The 14341-nt window shown below is 35.6% G+C and overlaps 1 protein-coding gene across 16 annotated transcripts in view; it reads left to right on the top strand.

Moving 5' to 3' along the window:
- Positions 1-14341, top strand: part of PPHLN1 (periphilin 1) — a 164152-nt gene that overhangs the window by 37036 nt on the left and 112775 nt on the right. For 10 of the 16 annotated variants that reach the window (XM_081593683.1, XM_081593685.1, XM_081593678.1 and 7 more), the window contains 2 exons: positions 3266-3430; positions 6219-6280. In XM_081593683.1, the coding sequence (XP_081449809.1) occupies positions 3266-3430; positions 6219-6280 (227 nt within the window). The remainder of the gene's footprint in view (positions 1-3265; positions 3431-6218; positions 6281-14341) is intronic. The other 6 variants (XM_081593692.1, XM_081593689.1, XM_081593690.1 and 3 more) reach the window with 1 other exon arrangement.

Genomic DNA, 14341 nt, shown 5'->3' with positions numbered 1-14341 from the left:
GTTTATTGTGATCCACACAGTCAAAGGCTTTGGCATAGTCCCCAAAACAATCTCGAATCTTTACCATTAAACGTCAGACCTTTGTGTTTACTTCTGGTTTCCAAGAAAACTTAGCATCTGGGATGTCTCACACTAAACCATCAATCCCATTATGTATTCACGCGTGGATTGATATGGGACTGTTTGATGGATTTAATTGGCATGTTTGCGGATCTCACAATTTTTCCACACAACTCCTCCTGATCGATAATTATACAATAGAAAATTGGGGTCCCCAAGGATTATTGGTTCAAGATAGTAACAAAACTTGGCATGGTCAGATTTGGAATTGGTCTTTTCTCTTTCACTATAATAAATCTGATCCTTTATGGAATCCCGGATTTATAGGACTTGTACTCCATTTAAAATTTGCACCGTTATAGTACTCTCCTACTAAGATCGTCATGTGGCATCGTCTTGTGCTTCCTTTTTTCTCACGGGTTTTGCAACGGGGCCCTGGAATCTTTAACAGTAATCATTTTGTTTGGAACTTTACAGACATGAATGTCCACGTTAATATCTGCACTACCAGACCATACATCTTTGCACTTGCTTATAACTTTACCCTTTCTATTAAATTGACCCTGGTGTGGTGGTTCTCACTTAGCACAAATTGCTCAAACTCTATCCAATCTAGTTTGGGGTAAAAAATGTTTTTTAGGTACTCTAATTGTTTCCATAATAGCTGTTACCATGGCAGCTGCTATTGCAGCAGCTGCTGCCACTGCCATTTCTATTTCCTTAAAAACTGCCAACTAAGTACAGACTCTTATGACTAATATAACTTCTGACTTTACTGAACAGTGGAAACTGATCAAATGATTTTATCTTGACTTGCAGCTTTGGAAGCTGCAGTTTCATGGCTCGGTGAAAATCAGCGTGCTGTTTGGATTCGATCACAGACTGTGATAGCATGTTTTCTCATGTTCAGAACATTGATTGCCTTATTTTCTTTACTCACCCGCACTGAGGTGATGCTAACGCTATTCTGACAAGAAGGTCAAAGGAACATTCATTAAAACAAGAAGAGGGGATTTGTGGGAACCATGTTTTACTGCTTTCTCCGAAATGTCTCTTGGAATTTAATCTTACTCATTCTCTTTTCCTTGCTTGGTCTTTCTCCTGCTCTTAATTTAACCAGTCTAGCTGACATGTCAGCATTAGCAGGACACTGTTCTGCATGCAGAACAATCCTCCTTATCTTCAAAGACCTTTCTCTAGGACTCTCCTGTGATTTCCTCTAGACCTCCAGGAGGTAGCATCCTTAATCCCAGAGTTCTGGTCATTGTCTTGCTTTACTGCTCTTAAAGATTACAAGATAAGTTACCAATAAATAAGTGCTCAGCTTTTTCTCCCTGTGGCTCTCATAATCCTGTGTGTTTGTGAGAATTACTCAGTGTGACACCACCAGAGGGATGGTATAATGTATATATTTGTACACTTTCTCAAAACATAAAGGAAACGGCAATTTCATCTTCATTGCTAGATACAAGAACTGTCATTAGCAGATTTTTTCTTATTAACAACTTTGGATTGATTATTTTCATTTATTATTTGGTAGGAACAAACGAGTATTGTGTAATTGAATTTTATGGTTTCCCACAATTGGAGAAATCAGTGGTTTTGATTTTATGTGCAACAAAATTTAAATTAGAAGATGCTGTAAATTTTGGCTTAGTGACAGTTTTTTTTAAGCTCGATATTTGCTTAGATTTAATTGAAATCTCTGAAAGATAGTGTTAAGAAGAAAAAGTCACTAAATTCATTTGTGTATACTATATTTTATGTAATCATACAGAATGTATATTGCAATTTAATATGTTACATACTAAAGGAAACCATCCCCATGGGAAAAAATTGCTTAGTTTATTTTAATTCTCAAATGGATATGAACTGTTTTTTTGTGGCACATTGACAAATTTCCTACCCATTGGGAAATTGTCATGAATGTAGTTATTTAATAGCTACTAAAATAGTTTTATATATTTAAATAGCTATCTTATAGCTATTTAATAGTTAATGAATAGTTGTAGTTATTAATGCTAAGAAGCAGTTTAAGGAAATAGCCACTTTGAGGAATTTAGTGTTTCACTTAGACTTGCAAAAATAGTAATCAAAATAGCAAACATTTTTTGAGTACTTAGGAGAAGGCGATGGCACAGAGTCGGACACGACTGAAGCGATTTAGCAGCAGCATCAGTGTGTCCTGCTGTGCTGAGTGTTTTACAGTTTGGTTTTTGTTTAGCCCTCACAACTTCATGATGTGGTTACTAGTATTAATGTCATTGTTCAGATAATGAAAATGAGACTTAAATAGTAAAATTACCACTCCCGAATGTTAGGCACTATGAGTTTTTCATTTTGTCAAGTTAGTTAATTCATAGTGGTCATATCTTATACTTGGGTAGCTTGCCAATTTCTTTCACATAGGCCTCATCTGATATTGATAGACATAGCATGAGTGCTCAAGACCAGATCATTTAGAGATGCATTTCTGTAGCTCTCTGGTTCTTCTTTTTGATAATCATTTTTATTTTACAGCAGCTTCTAGTCTAAGATAGGTGTTATTCTCCCTCTATTCAGTTTCCCAGCTCCCATTAAGAATCCGTTCAGCTCAACTTTAAAACATTAACATATTACTTTGAAAATTAGTTCAGCTTTTGTATCGAGTTTTATTTTGCTTCCAAACTCATGATGTCACAGGCTCTTCTCTAAAGTGCTGTTTTAGAAATAGCAAAATGTATCCTCTAGATCTTTGTAGCTCAGCATTATCTCCTTATTTGCGGTTGGTTATGTGTAAAAACCTTTTTATTTTTTCTGGCCAATAAACTTCAGACACAGTAAACAAAAGATGTGTGCTATCTTAAATGGTTTTACTTCTAAAATACCTGGACATCTAGGGATTAGAGCTACTGTAACATTCTCCCTTTCATAGTTTATTTTTTATTAATAATATTGTATTTTTTCTTTTACTTATGATTGGTTTTTTGCATTGCTGCATGTTACTTTTAAACACCTGGCTTTCTCATTGAACAGTTTCATTTCCTTTAATTCATGTGAAGACCTTACTATTAGTTATTATTCATGTTATTTCATTAATGCATTTTTGTTTGTTTATACAGTTACTCTATTTGATTAAGAATAACTCCTATGCTTTTTAAAAAACCTTTCCAAAACCAAATAGAGAAGTTAGTGATTTTTATATATTTCTTTTTGTCTGTTTTAGGATGGCTACCGTAGAGTAGTTAATGTTGTGCCAAAGAAACCACCACTGCTAGACAGACCTGGTGAAGGAAGCTACAATAGATATTACAGTCATGTTGATTACCGAGACTATGACGAGGGCCGCAGTTTTTCTCATGATCGAAGAAGTGGTCCACCTCACAGAGGAGTATGTAAATTTCCCCCATGTACTAATTGTTGTTTTTTATAAGTTTAAGAATCATGTAATTTTTGGAATTTATGTGACTGGCCATGAAGGTAGTTGAATAAACACTTCCTGCTTGATGCTCTGTTGAATTGCCTGCTGGAGCTGTCAAATGGGATCTGGTAGTCAATCTTGGGGTGCTGGACAAAGTGGGTAAGCTCTCTGGATAGCTCTGTCTTAGGTTTAATGACATTGATGCCAACTTGCCTGCTTTTTTATCCTCTCAGTTGGCGAGGATTTGTAGAACCAGATAAAGGTAATCTTTCCTATTGCTTTTGTATTCAGTAAGAATCCGCCTGCAGTGCGGGAGACCTGGGATCGATCCCTGGGTTGGGACGATCTCCTGGAGAAGGGAAAGGCTATGCACTCCAGTATTCTGGCCTGGAGAATTCCATGGAATGTATAGTCCATGGGGTCGCAAAGAGTCGGACACAACTGAGCAACTTACACTTTCACTTTCAAGTGATAAGCAGGTAGTTATCTTCTGTTACTGAATGTGCCCAGTTAAAATTATGTTATTTTCATCATGGTGAAATGCTGTGGGTGAGGCTGGGTTAAGGTCGTTGAGACTCAGTCTCATTTTGTTACAGTTATTATTAAAGTCTACTTCTTACCTCAGATTAGAAAGCTCTCCAAACATTGCCTTTCCTATAATCCTTTTTAAAATGTTAGCTACTATTGCTATTATGTTTTTTTCTTAATCATCTTTAATCTAGAAACATATATTTAATGTTTTGGACTTGATTAAACTATTCCTTGATGCATTTCCTTTGACATAACTTGCATGTTTATATCATTCTTCTGCTGAACCATTTTCCTACATTTTCTCGTTTTTCCCCTTTCCTACCATGTAATATCGTAATTAATGACATATTCAGTCATTGCTTGTAATAAAATTTGACCTCACAGTAGCCTTTGAAATTAGTTTCCATACTTTATGCCTGAAGAAATGGAGGTAAGGTTATTTACCCAGGATTAATATGTATGGGAGTCCAGTTCTCTTACTACTACGTTGTATGATCCTTGACAATTCTAAAGTGACAGTGAGACTTTTCAGTGTTTTCTTGTGTTTCTTTTTAAGTTTTGAGTGTTACAGCTTCCTTAGGCCTCAACAGAATTGATTTTTATTTTGTTCACTTTTAAATGTCATGCTTTTCCTTTAGGAGGAAGGGTTCAATATTGAAAAGTAAACATTATGCATTATCTCTATTTTAGAAATACTGAATTTTGCAACCAGAGTCATTCTTTCAGATAGTCTGAAAGAGAAGCAGTTTAGCCTTTGGATAAACAGTTGTTACCTCATGAAAACCCTGTGGCTGTTTAGTGTAGACAGGGAATTTTGGATTCAGTGGACCAAATTGTATTTGAAACATAATAGTGCCTTGATAATATTTTTTACTGTTATTGTTACTAATTGAATTGTTCATTCTTTACACATTTTCTCATGTAATATTCTTCAAACAAATAAACCCACTTGAGATCCTTAGGATTCTCATGACACTAATTCTTACCTAGACTTCAGTTAATATAAAGCAAACTACTTACTAGATCCAATGTGATATTATAGCTGTTGACTTTTTTCTTTAGTTTAATGTTGGGAGGAAAAATGATGAATACATTTTACTTCTTTAAGTGTGGTATGTGATGCTAAAGAGGAAAATGAAGATAGTATTTATTTTAGCTGAATCATTGTTTCTGATTGTAGGTAATGCACATGTTACAGTTGTCCATTGATATCAAGGGATTGGTTCCAGGACCCCCAGTATACCAAAACCCAAGGATGCTCAAATCTCTTATATAAAAAGGCATAATATATGCATATAATCTATGCACATCCTCCATATGTTTTAAGTCATCTCTAGATTATTTGTGATACTTAATGCAACATAGTGCTATGTAAGTAGTTGCTAGCACGCGGCAAATTCAAGCTTTGCTTTTTGAAACTTTCTGAATTCCACCCTTTCCCCATATTTTTAAATGTGATTTGTTGAATCTGCTAATGTGGAACCTGTGGATATGGAGGACTGATTGTCCCTTGTTGTATGTATAATTTTAAAGTAATGGAGTGTGGATTAACTATGTGGTTCCTTTATATGTACCTCTTCCAACTTGTCTGTTTCAGAGGACAAAGTGTGCTACTTTTTAAAATTTTAAGCTTAGCTTAATTTTAAACAAGATTTTAAGCATCTTGGTCTAATATAGTTTATCTAATATAGTGTTGATTTCTTATTATATTGTTTCCAATTGTAGTTTTTAATGGGAGGTAGGATGAGAAAAGGAAACCAACAAGAAAAATGGGAAAGTGATGGTTTCTTCATTAGGCTTGAAGATGAAAATTGCTGAGCAAACTTGACAGAGGAAGAAAATAAAATGAAAGATTAAGAAATGTGTGTTTGAATTTAAATTGAACCTTTGTTCTTGAACAGACTTTCTATATTGTGAATGATGGCATGTGTTTTTGGCAATAACGTTGTTTGGGCCCACCGAAGAAATGCTTTTAAGTATTTTAATAGAGATAAATAAGTACCACAGGTTCTCAGTCTACCAAATTAGTTGTTTGAAATGGATGACTTGTTGTATCTTGTTTTCTTTTTCATGCCTTTGAAGCTCAGAGAAACTTAGAAAGGTATTTTTTCCCTCATATTATTTTGGTCTTGAGACTAGTTTCCAGTAATGTTGTTAGATACAAATAGATACTCTATTTGACCAAAATAATGTCAATTAATATTTAAGTAACATTTTTCTGTTACAGGATGAATCTGGCTATAGGTGGACGAGAGATGATCATTCTGCAAGCCGACAGCCTGAATACAGGTAAAATGATAAAAATAATAATATAATTACTTTGATATTTTCCTCATTGAAATGTCTCCTGTTGAAATCTCACCTTAAGACACATAGATGAAATATTAAATAGGATTTAAAATTTCAGAAGCAGCTAGTATTATAATCTTTTTGTGACTGTGTAATATAATATTAATGGCACTAGTAAGCTAGCATTCTTATCTCTGGGCATTTCATAATAATAAAAATATTTAAACTACTGCTTATTCTTTTCTGATTATTAAATTATTCTTAATAAGTCATGTGGATTATAAGGTATCTATTTACTTAATTAGAAAGTAAGGCATTTTTTTTCCAGAAGTATCCTTCTTGAAAATATTTGAGTTGTTACAAATTATCTTCTATTATAAAGCATCTCATAGTTGCTTTATTTTGATCAATTAAGTTCTGTTGGGAAAACATATTTTGGAAGGACCTCAATCATTGTTAGCTTTGGTTACTTACAGAGACATTTGATAGAATAGTTGGAAGGATGGATAGATTTAACTGGGTTAATAGTTGCTTTCTTGTATAACTTGACTCTGATAGTGTTGGAGGTTGTAAAGGATCCTTTTAAAGATCTCTTACAGCCTGTCAGAGAAGAATCACAAACTCATGGAGAATGGCAAGGAGTAACTGCCACAACTTCATAGGTGCCAGAAGTAGACAGCTGGATTCAGGGGGCAATTATTACAGCCCAGTAGTCAGCAGAAGCATCAGCATGGCAGTGTTGGTTCCCTGTCCCCAAGTTCCACAGGGTGATATGATGGGCAGAGTTGGTGGCTCTGCACACAGTGGGATGCACTGTAACTGAGAAACTCAGAGTTAAGGTAGATACCTTTTGTTGCAGTCAGGAAGCAAGCCATCCTTTCCTGGGGAGTAAGCAGTCACACGGTAATTAAACTGTGGTCAGCTTGATCTGTTGAACTGTCTGTTGACCAATTACAAAAACTCTTCTTTATCAGTGGATGGTTAGGCCTTTCAGTTTGATACCTATGGCAGGGTTGCACAAGGACATTCAGAGTTCATGGCAGACTGCTTCTCTCAAAAGAAGCAACAGAGATAATAGATGTTGAAAAATACTTTGATAAAATTTAACACTTAGTATATAACTTCAGCCAGGAAGAGAAGAAAATTTCCTGTATCTAATAAACAGGCATTTGCTATACTGAATGGTAAAGTTAGAAGCATTCGCCTTAAAACCAGAGCAAAGCAATAATGCCTATTCTCACTGCTTCTATTCATTATGGTAATAATGCTTTCAGCCCCCCTCTACTGAGACAAGGAAAATGAAGGTTAAGAGTTACAATGAAAGAAATAGAATTTCTTTACAGATTATAGAATTATCCATGCAGAAGATCCAAGAGAGTCTATAAACACTTAGAATTATTGGGAAATTAGCAAAGTTCAATATAATAACATCAAGTATCAGCAGAATAAATTAGACAACGTAATTTAAAAACACTATAGCATAAAAACTATTAAGAAGTAATAAAAATGAAATTTAATGAAAGTGTGTGAGACCTAGTTGGATGAAATTACAAGTCATTTCTAAAGAACATTTTTAAGGTCCTGAATAAAAGGAGCAGTACAACATCATTGGATGGCAAGAAACAAACATCACGAATGTGTCAGTTGTCTTCAAATTCAGGTGTGAATATATAGTTCCATTCTAAATTCCACATTTGTTTTTTTTTATTTGTTTGTTTGCATAGGAGTTGGTAAACTGATTCTAAAATTAACAGGAAGAAGCCAAATAACAAAAATAGCATTGAAAGGATGTGAAGACTCAATAGATCATGTATCAGAACAAAGCTGTAGTAATGTGAACGGTGAAACAGAGTAGGAAGTCTGGAAGCAAACCTAGATATGTCTAGGAGTTTAGGGTATAGCAATAGTAGTATTACAAATCAAATGCAGAAAGAATGAACTGTTTAATAAATAGTACTGGGAAAATTGCTCTCCATTCAGGAGAGAAAAACATAAAATTGGAATCCTGGCATGTGAACATAAATAATCTGATGTAATAAAGACCTAAATATAAAAAACAAAATTAAAAAAAAACATACAAGTTTTTATTAGATTAGCTAATGGTTTATAATGGTTTATTTCTCCCCAAAGAACCAGCTCTTGGATCATTTTACTGTGTACTATGGTACTATGCTTAGTCGCTCAGTCATGTCCTACTCTTTGTGACCACATGAACTGTAGACCACCAGGCTCCTCTGACCATGGGGTTTCCTAGGCAAGAATACTGAAGTGGATTGCCATTTCCATCTCTAAGAAATCTTCCCAATCCAGGAATTGAACCTGGGTCTCCTGCATGGCAGGCATATTCTTTACCAACTGAGCTATTTCTGTCTTTCTTCTTTCTTCGTTTCTTTTTTTAGCATTTTTCCCCCTGTACCTGTGGATAATTTTACATAAATGAAGTAAAATTGTATATGTGACTCCCCAGTCTTCATAACAGTGTTAGTAGCTTGGTATATGTTCTCTTCAGTTCAGTTCAGTCACTCAATCGTGTCTGACTCTTTGCAACCCCATGAACTGCAGCACGCCAGGCCTCCCTGTCCATCACCAACTCCCGGAGTCCACCCAAACCCACGTCCATCGAGTCAGTGATGCCATCCAGCCATCTCATCCTCTGTCATCCCCTTATGTTCTGTTAGGTTGGTGCAAATATAATTGTGGTTTTGGACTGTGAATTTTAAGTCATTATAACTAGGCTCAAACACATCTTTATTAATGAAAATAGAAACCATTACAATCAACATGTTATTGTCAATGAGAAGTAAGTTTGTTTATTCCTATAGCATAAAAATCCATACTTTGGGATTCAGCAGACTCTTGGAAAGCATTTTCTGCCTCCTAATGGTTGTAGAAGTGTTTTCCCTGCAAAAAGTTGTGGAGATGCTTGAAGAAGTGGTAGTTGGTTGGTGCGAGATCAGGTGAATATGGAAGATGAGGCAAACGAAATCTCATAGCCCATTTCATTCAACTTTTGAAGTGTTGGTTGTGTGACGTGCAATCAGGTGTTGTGGAGAAGAATTGGGCCCTTACTGTTGACCAATGCTGACTGCAGGCGTTGCAGTTTTAAATGCATCTCATTGATTTGCTGGGCATACTTTTTAGATATAATGGTTTCACCAAGATTCAGAAAGCTGTGGCGGATCAGATGGGCAGCAGACTGCCAGCCAATGATGATGTCCTTCTTTGGTACAAGTTTGGCTTTGGGAAGTGCTTTGGAGCTTCTTGGTCCAGTCACTGAGCTGATCATCACTGGTTGTCATATACAGTCTGCTTTTTGTTGCATGTCCCGATCCAAAAATGGATCATTGTTGTGTAGAATAAGAGAAGATGACACTTCAAAACACTTTTTTTTTTAATTTTTGGTCAGCTCACAAGGTACCCACTTACCTAGCTTTTTCACTTTTCCAATTTGCTTCACATGCCAAACGACCATAGAATGGTTGACATTGAGTTCTTGGACGACATCTTGTGTAGTTTTAGAGGATCAGCTTTGGTCGTTCTCAACTTCTGATGCCCGGCCACTGGACTCGTCATCTTCAAGGCTCTCATCTCATTTGCAAAATTTCTTAAATCATCCTGGCCAGATGCATTGTTGATGTTGTGAGTCGTCTCTGCTTTCTGACCAATTCTGAACTCGAGTAAGAAATTTGCTCAAATTTGCTTTTTGTCTAACATCATTTCCATAGTTAAAACAAACTGCAAATGATAAAGTCATTAGCAAAAAAAACATAAAGCAAGAAATGCATGTTAAAATCATTTATAACATAACTACATTTATTTAAGAGTGTATTCTAATATCAGATGTCAAATTTCAACAACACAAAACCAAAGTTACTTTTGCACCAACCTAATTTTCTCTATATTCAAGGACATTTGGGGTATTTGATTTTTGTTAATGAGGTCAGTTTCCCTGGTGACTCAGATGGTAAAGAATCTGCCTGCAATGCAGGAGAACCCTGCAACGTGCGAGACCCTGGTTCGATCCCTAGGTCGGAAAGATCTCCTGGAGTAGGAAATGCCAACCCACTCCAATATTCTTGCCTGGGAAATCCCATGGACAGAGGAGCCTGGTGGGCCCCAGTCTCTGCGGTTGCAAAGAGTCAGACACAACTGAGCAATTAACACTTAAACACACTTCTCTCTAAGTTGATTTTCTCCAGAGGCTTGTTCAGGTCCCTCCAAGTTATTTGGTTTAATGTTTTTTGAATTTCCAAGTAATATTCCATTATGTGGATATACTAGATATTTCAGTTGTTCACCTGTTGATGAATATTCATGCAGTTTCTGGTACAAAACAATGTTGCAATAAATCTGAGTACATAATATCTTTAAGAAATAATACTTTGGTACCCATGGGATAGATTGCCAAAAGTGGAGTTTCTGGGCCAAAGGACATGTATATTTTAAATTTTAATAGGTGTTTTCAGTTTTCTTTCTAAAAACCTAAAACAAACATGCTTCATTTTAAAAATCTAAAATTTTAACTTGAACATTTATTTGTGTTTCTTATCTATTAACATAAGTATAGTTTTAAAATTTCCTTTAAGTACTGTTGTAACTAATAGTAATTTAATACTGATTCTGACATAGTAATCCTAGTTATTCTGTGATCAGAGAATGTTGCCTATACTCTATTCTGTTGTTTGAAATTCATTGATCATTAGTGGTTTTTTTTTTTAATTTCTCTATTTTTAAACTTTTTAAAATTGAAAAAATTTTTTAGCCATATCACGCAGCATGTGGGACTTTTAGTTTCCTGACCAGGGATCAGACCCATGCCCCTTCCAGTGGAAAGGTGGAGTCTTAACCACTGAGCCACCAGGTGGTTCCCATTGATCATTAGTTGATCAGTTTTCTTATCTGAACCATGGACATTAAAACAAGTGTATTCTCTTCAGATTTTTTCTGGATATATGCATATACCTCATACAAGCACTGTTTACAATAGCCAAGACATGGAAGCAACCCCATTGCCCATCAGTAGACAATGAATTAAGAAGATGTGGTGTATACACACACACATACACAATATTACTCAGCTGTGACAAAGAATGAAATACTGCCATTTGCAGCAATGTGGATGGACCTAGAAAATATTATGCTAAGTGAAATAAGAGACAAATAAGTGACAAATACTATGTCACTTCTATGTGGAATGTAACAAATAATAGAAATGGCTGTGTATATAAAACAGAAACAGATTTACAGATACGCAAAACAAACTGGTTACCAAAGGGGAGAGGGACGGTTAGAGGGACAGATTAGGGGTGTGGGATTCACAGATACAAACTACTATGTACAAAATAGATAAGCAACAACTGTATACTGTATAGTACAGGAAATTACACCTGTTATCTTAAAGTAACCTGTAGTGAAATATAAACTGAAAAAATTCTGAATCATTATGTTGTACACATGAAACTAGCATAATATTGTAAATCAACTATACTTCAATTGAAAAAAAAGGATTAAATGATTTAGCACATGCAACACATACTTTACTGACCTTTACTGAACACACATACTGAACTGTTACATAGTAATCATTTTAAAAATTATTTTTTAATGGTTAAAAAATAATTTTAAAAGTTAACTATGGTGGGGAAAAAAGCAAGGTATATTCTCTTCTCAGAACATAGAGTTAATTTTATATGGAATAGTCATTCATTTGTTAAGTATTTACTGTGTACTTTGTATATGTCAGATACTCTTCTAGCCTCTGGAGATAATAAACTCCTTTCATGAAACCTACATTTTAGTATAGAGTATAGATAGTAAACAAATGTAAAACAAAACAATTTTTATGAAGAAAAATGAGACAGCATAATGGACTAGAAAGTGCTTCTACTTCAACACCTTCACCTGATGTCTGGACATCTTCAGTAATATTTCACATTTTACACTATCACAAAAGTTACAGCTTTTACTGGCTGGCGTCTTCCTGGCTATCTTTAAGTTGTTCCCTATCAGATGGACTCATTGAAGAGTTCCTACTAAAAGACTTTGTGAGTGGAAAGTAGCTATTGTTCTGGGGGAAAAATCACTGCATCATAAACCATAAACAGGAGTAGTTGTATATTTTTGTAAGAAAACAATTCTGAGCAATTTGGAGCACCATGCTTGTCAGTACTTTTGTTTTTGTCTCCAACAGCGCCCCAGTGATGCAGTTTGTAGCAAAAAGATCTAATCTGACTTCATAGGTCCTATTTTTGTAGACTTCTTTAATCTGGAACAGTTCCTCAGTCTTCCCTTGATTTTTATGGCTGTTTTTGGCAAAATAAATACAGGACAGACATTTTATAGAATATTTCTCAATTTAGGTTTGTCTGGTGTTCATGATTAGATCCAAGTTATTCATTTTGTTTTTTTCTGCTGCAGTTTCTGAAGTGATCCTGTCTTTTTCTTGTGTTTTGTTAGATTGCAGATGTTGTTGATTTGTTCCTTTTTTGGTGGTGTTGTCTTAGTAAGATGGGGTCTGCAAAATTTCTTTACTGTGAATTCAGCTTCCTCCCTTAAAGTTAGTGTTTTGTGGGGAGATACTTTGAAACTATGTGATCATGCCATTCTACATCCCATTTCACTCCCTACTTTTAGTATCCATTGATGTTTCTTGCCTGACTTAATTAGTAATGAGATGCTTTTAAGTGAGTGATTTCATAATTAGATGTTTCTTTCTATATTGTGTAGGCATTCTGTTTTGAGGAAGAGCTTTCTTTCTCTCTGCTACCCTCTTTAAATAAGAAACAAAACTTTGTTTATATTGGGTTGGCCAAAAAGTTCGTTTGGGTTTTTCTGTAAAATCATGTGGAAAACCTGAAAAAACTTTTTGACCTACCCAGTATCAGCAGATTCTTGTTTTGTTCAGTGTGTTATAATCTGTTGGTATCATTATTTTGATGCCTGAATTTAGCCATCAAATCCCTTCAAAGTAGCTTCTGTGTGTTTTTTTAAAAAATATTTTGTGGCAAAAGCCATGAAATTAAAAGATGCTTACTCCTTGGAAGGAAAGTTATGACCAACCTAGACAGTATATTAAAAAGGAGAGACATTACTTTGCCAACAAAGGTCCATCTAGTCAAGGCTATGGTTTTTCCAGTGGTCATGAATGGATGTGAGAGTTGGACTATAAAGAAAGCTGAGCGCTGAAGAATTGATGCTTTTGAACTGTGGTGTTGGAGAAGACTCTTGAGAGTCCCTTGGACTGCAAGGAGATCCAACTAGTCCATCCTAAAGGAAATCAGTCCTGGGTGTTCATTGGAAGGACTGATGTTGAAGCTGAAACTCCAGTACTTTGGCCACCTCATGTGAAGAGCTGACTCATGGGAAAAGACTTTCATGCTGTTAAAGATTGAGGGCAAGAGAAGAAGGGGATGACAGAGGATGAGATGGTTGGATGGCATCACCCGACTCAATGGACATGAGTTTGGGTGGACTCCGGGAGTTGGTGATGGACAGGGTGGCCTGGCGTGCTGTGGTTCTTGGGGTCGCAAAGAGTCGGACACAACTGAGCAAGTGAACTGAACTGATACATGACATGAAATATGCCATTGTAATAGTTTTCAGGTATACAATTCATTGGCATTAATTATATTTACAGTGTTGTGCAACCATCTCAACTATTTCCAAAACTTTTCATCATCCCAAACAGAACTGCATACCTGTTAAGCAAAAGCTCCTTATTTCCCCTTACCCCCAGCACCTGGCAGCCAACATTCTAGTTTCTATATTTAGGAATATGCCTGTTCTAGATATTTTGTATAGTTGCATTCATACAATGTTTATTCTTTTGTATCTGGCTTCTGTCACTTGACATAGTATTTTCAAGGCCTGATGTATGTTGTAGCATATATCAGAACCACGTCCCTTTTATGGGTGAATAATATTCCCTTGTATGTGTATACCACATTTTGTTTCTCCATTCATCCTCTGATGAACGTTTGTGTTGTTTCTACCGTTTGGCTGTTGTGAATAATGCTGCAGTGAACACTGACATATAAGTTTCTGTTTTGAGTCTCTGTTTTC

Source organism: Giraffa tippelskirchi, chromosome 4 (assembly GCF_054371585.1).
Source record: "Giraffa tippelskirchi isolate mGirTip1 chromosome 4, T2T-mGirTip1v1.2.pri, whole genome shotgun sequence".
NCBI classification, from domain to species: domain Eukaryota; kingdom Metazoa; phylum Chordata; class Mammalia; order Artiodactyla; family Giraffidae; genus Giraffa; species Giraffa tippelskirchi.
The sequence above is the reverse complement of the archived record's forward strand: the minus strand, read 5'-3'. Positions and strand labels throughout refer to the sequence as shown.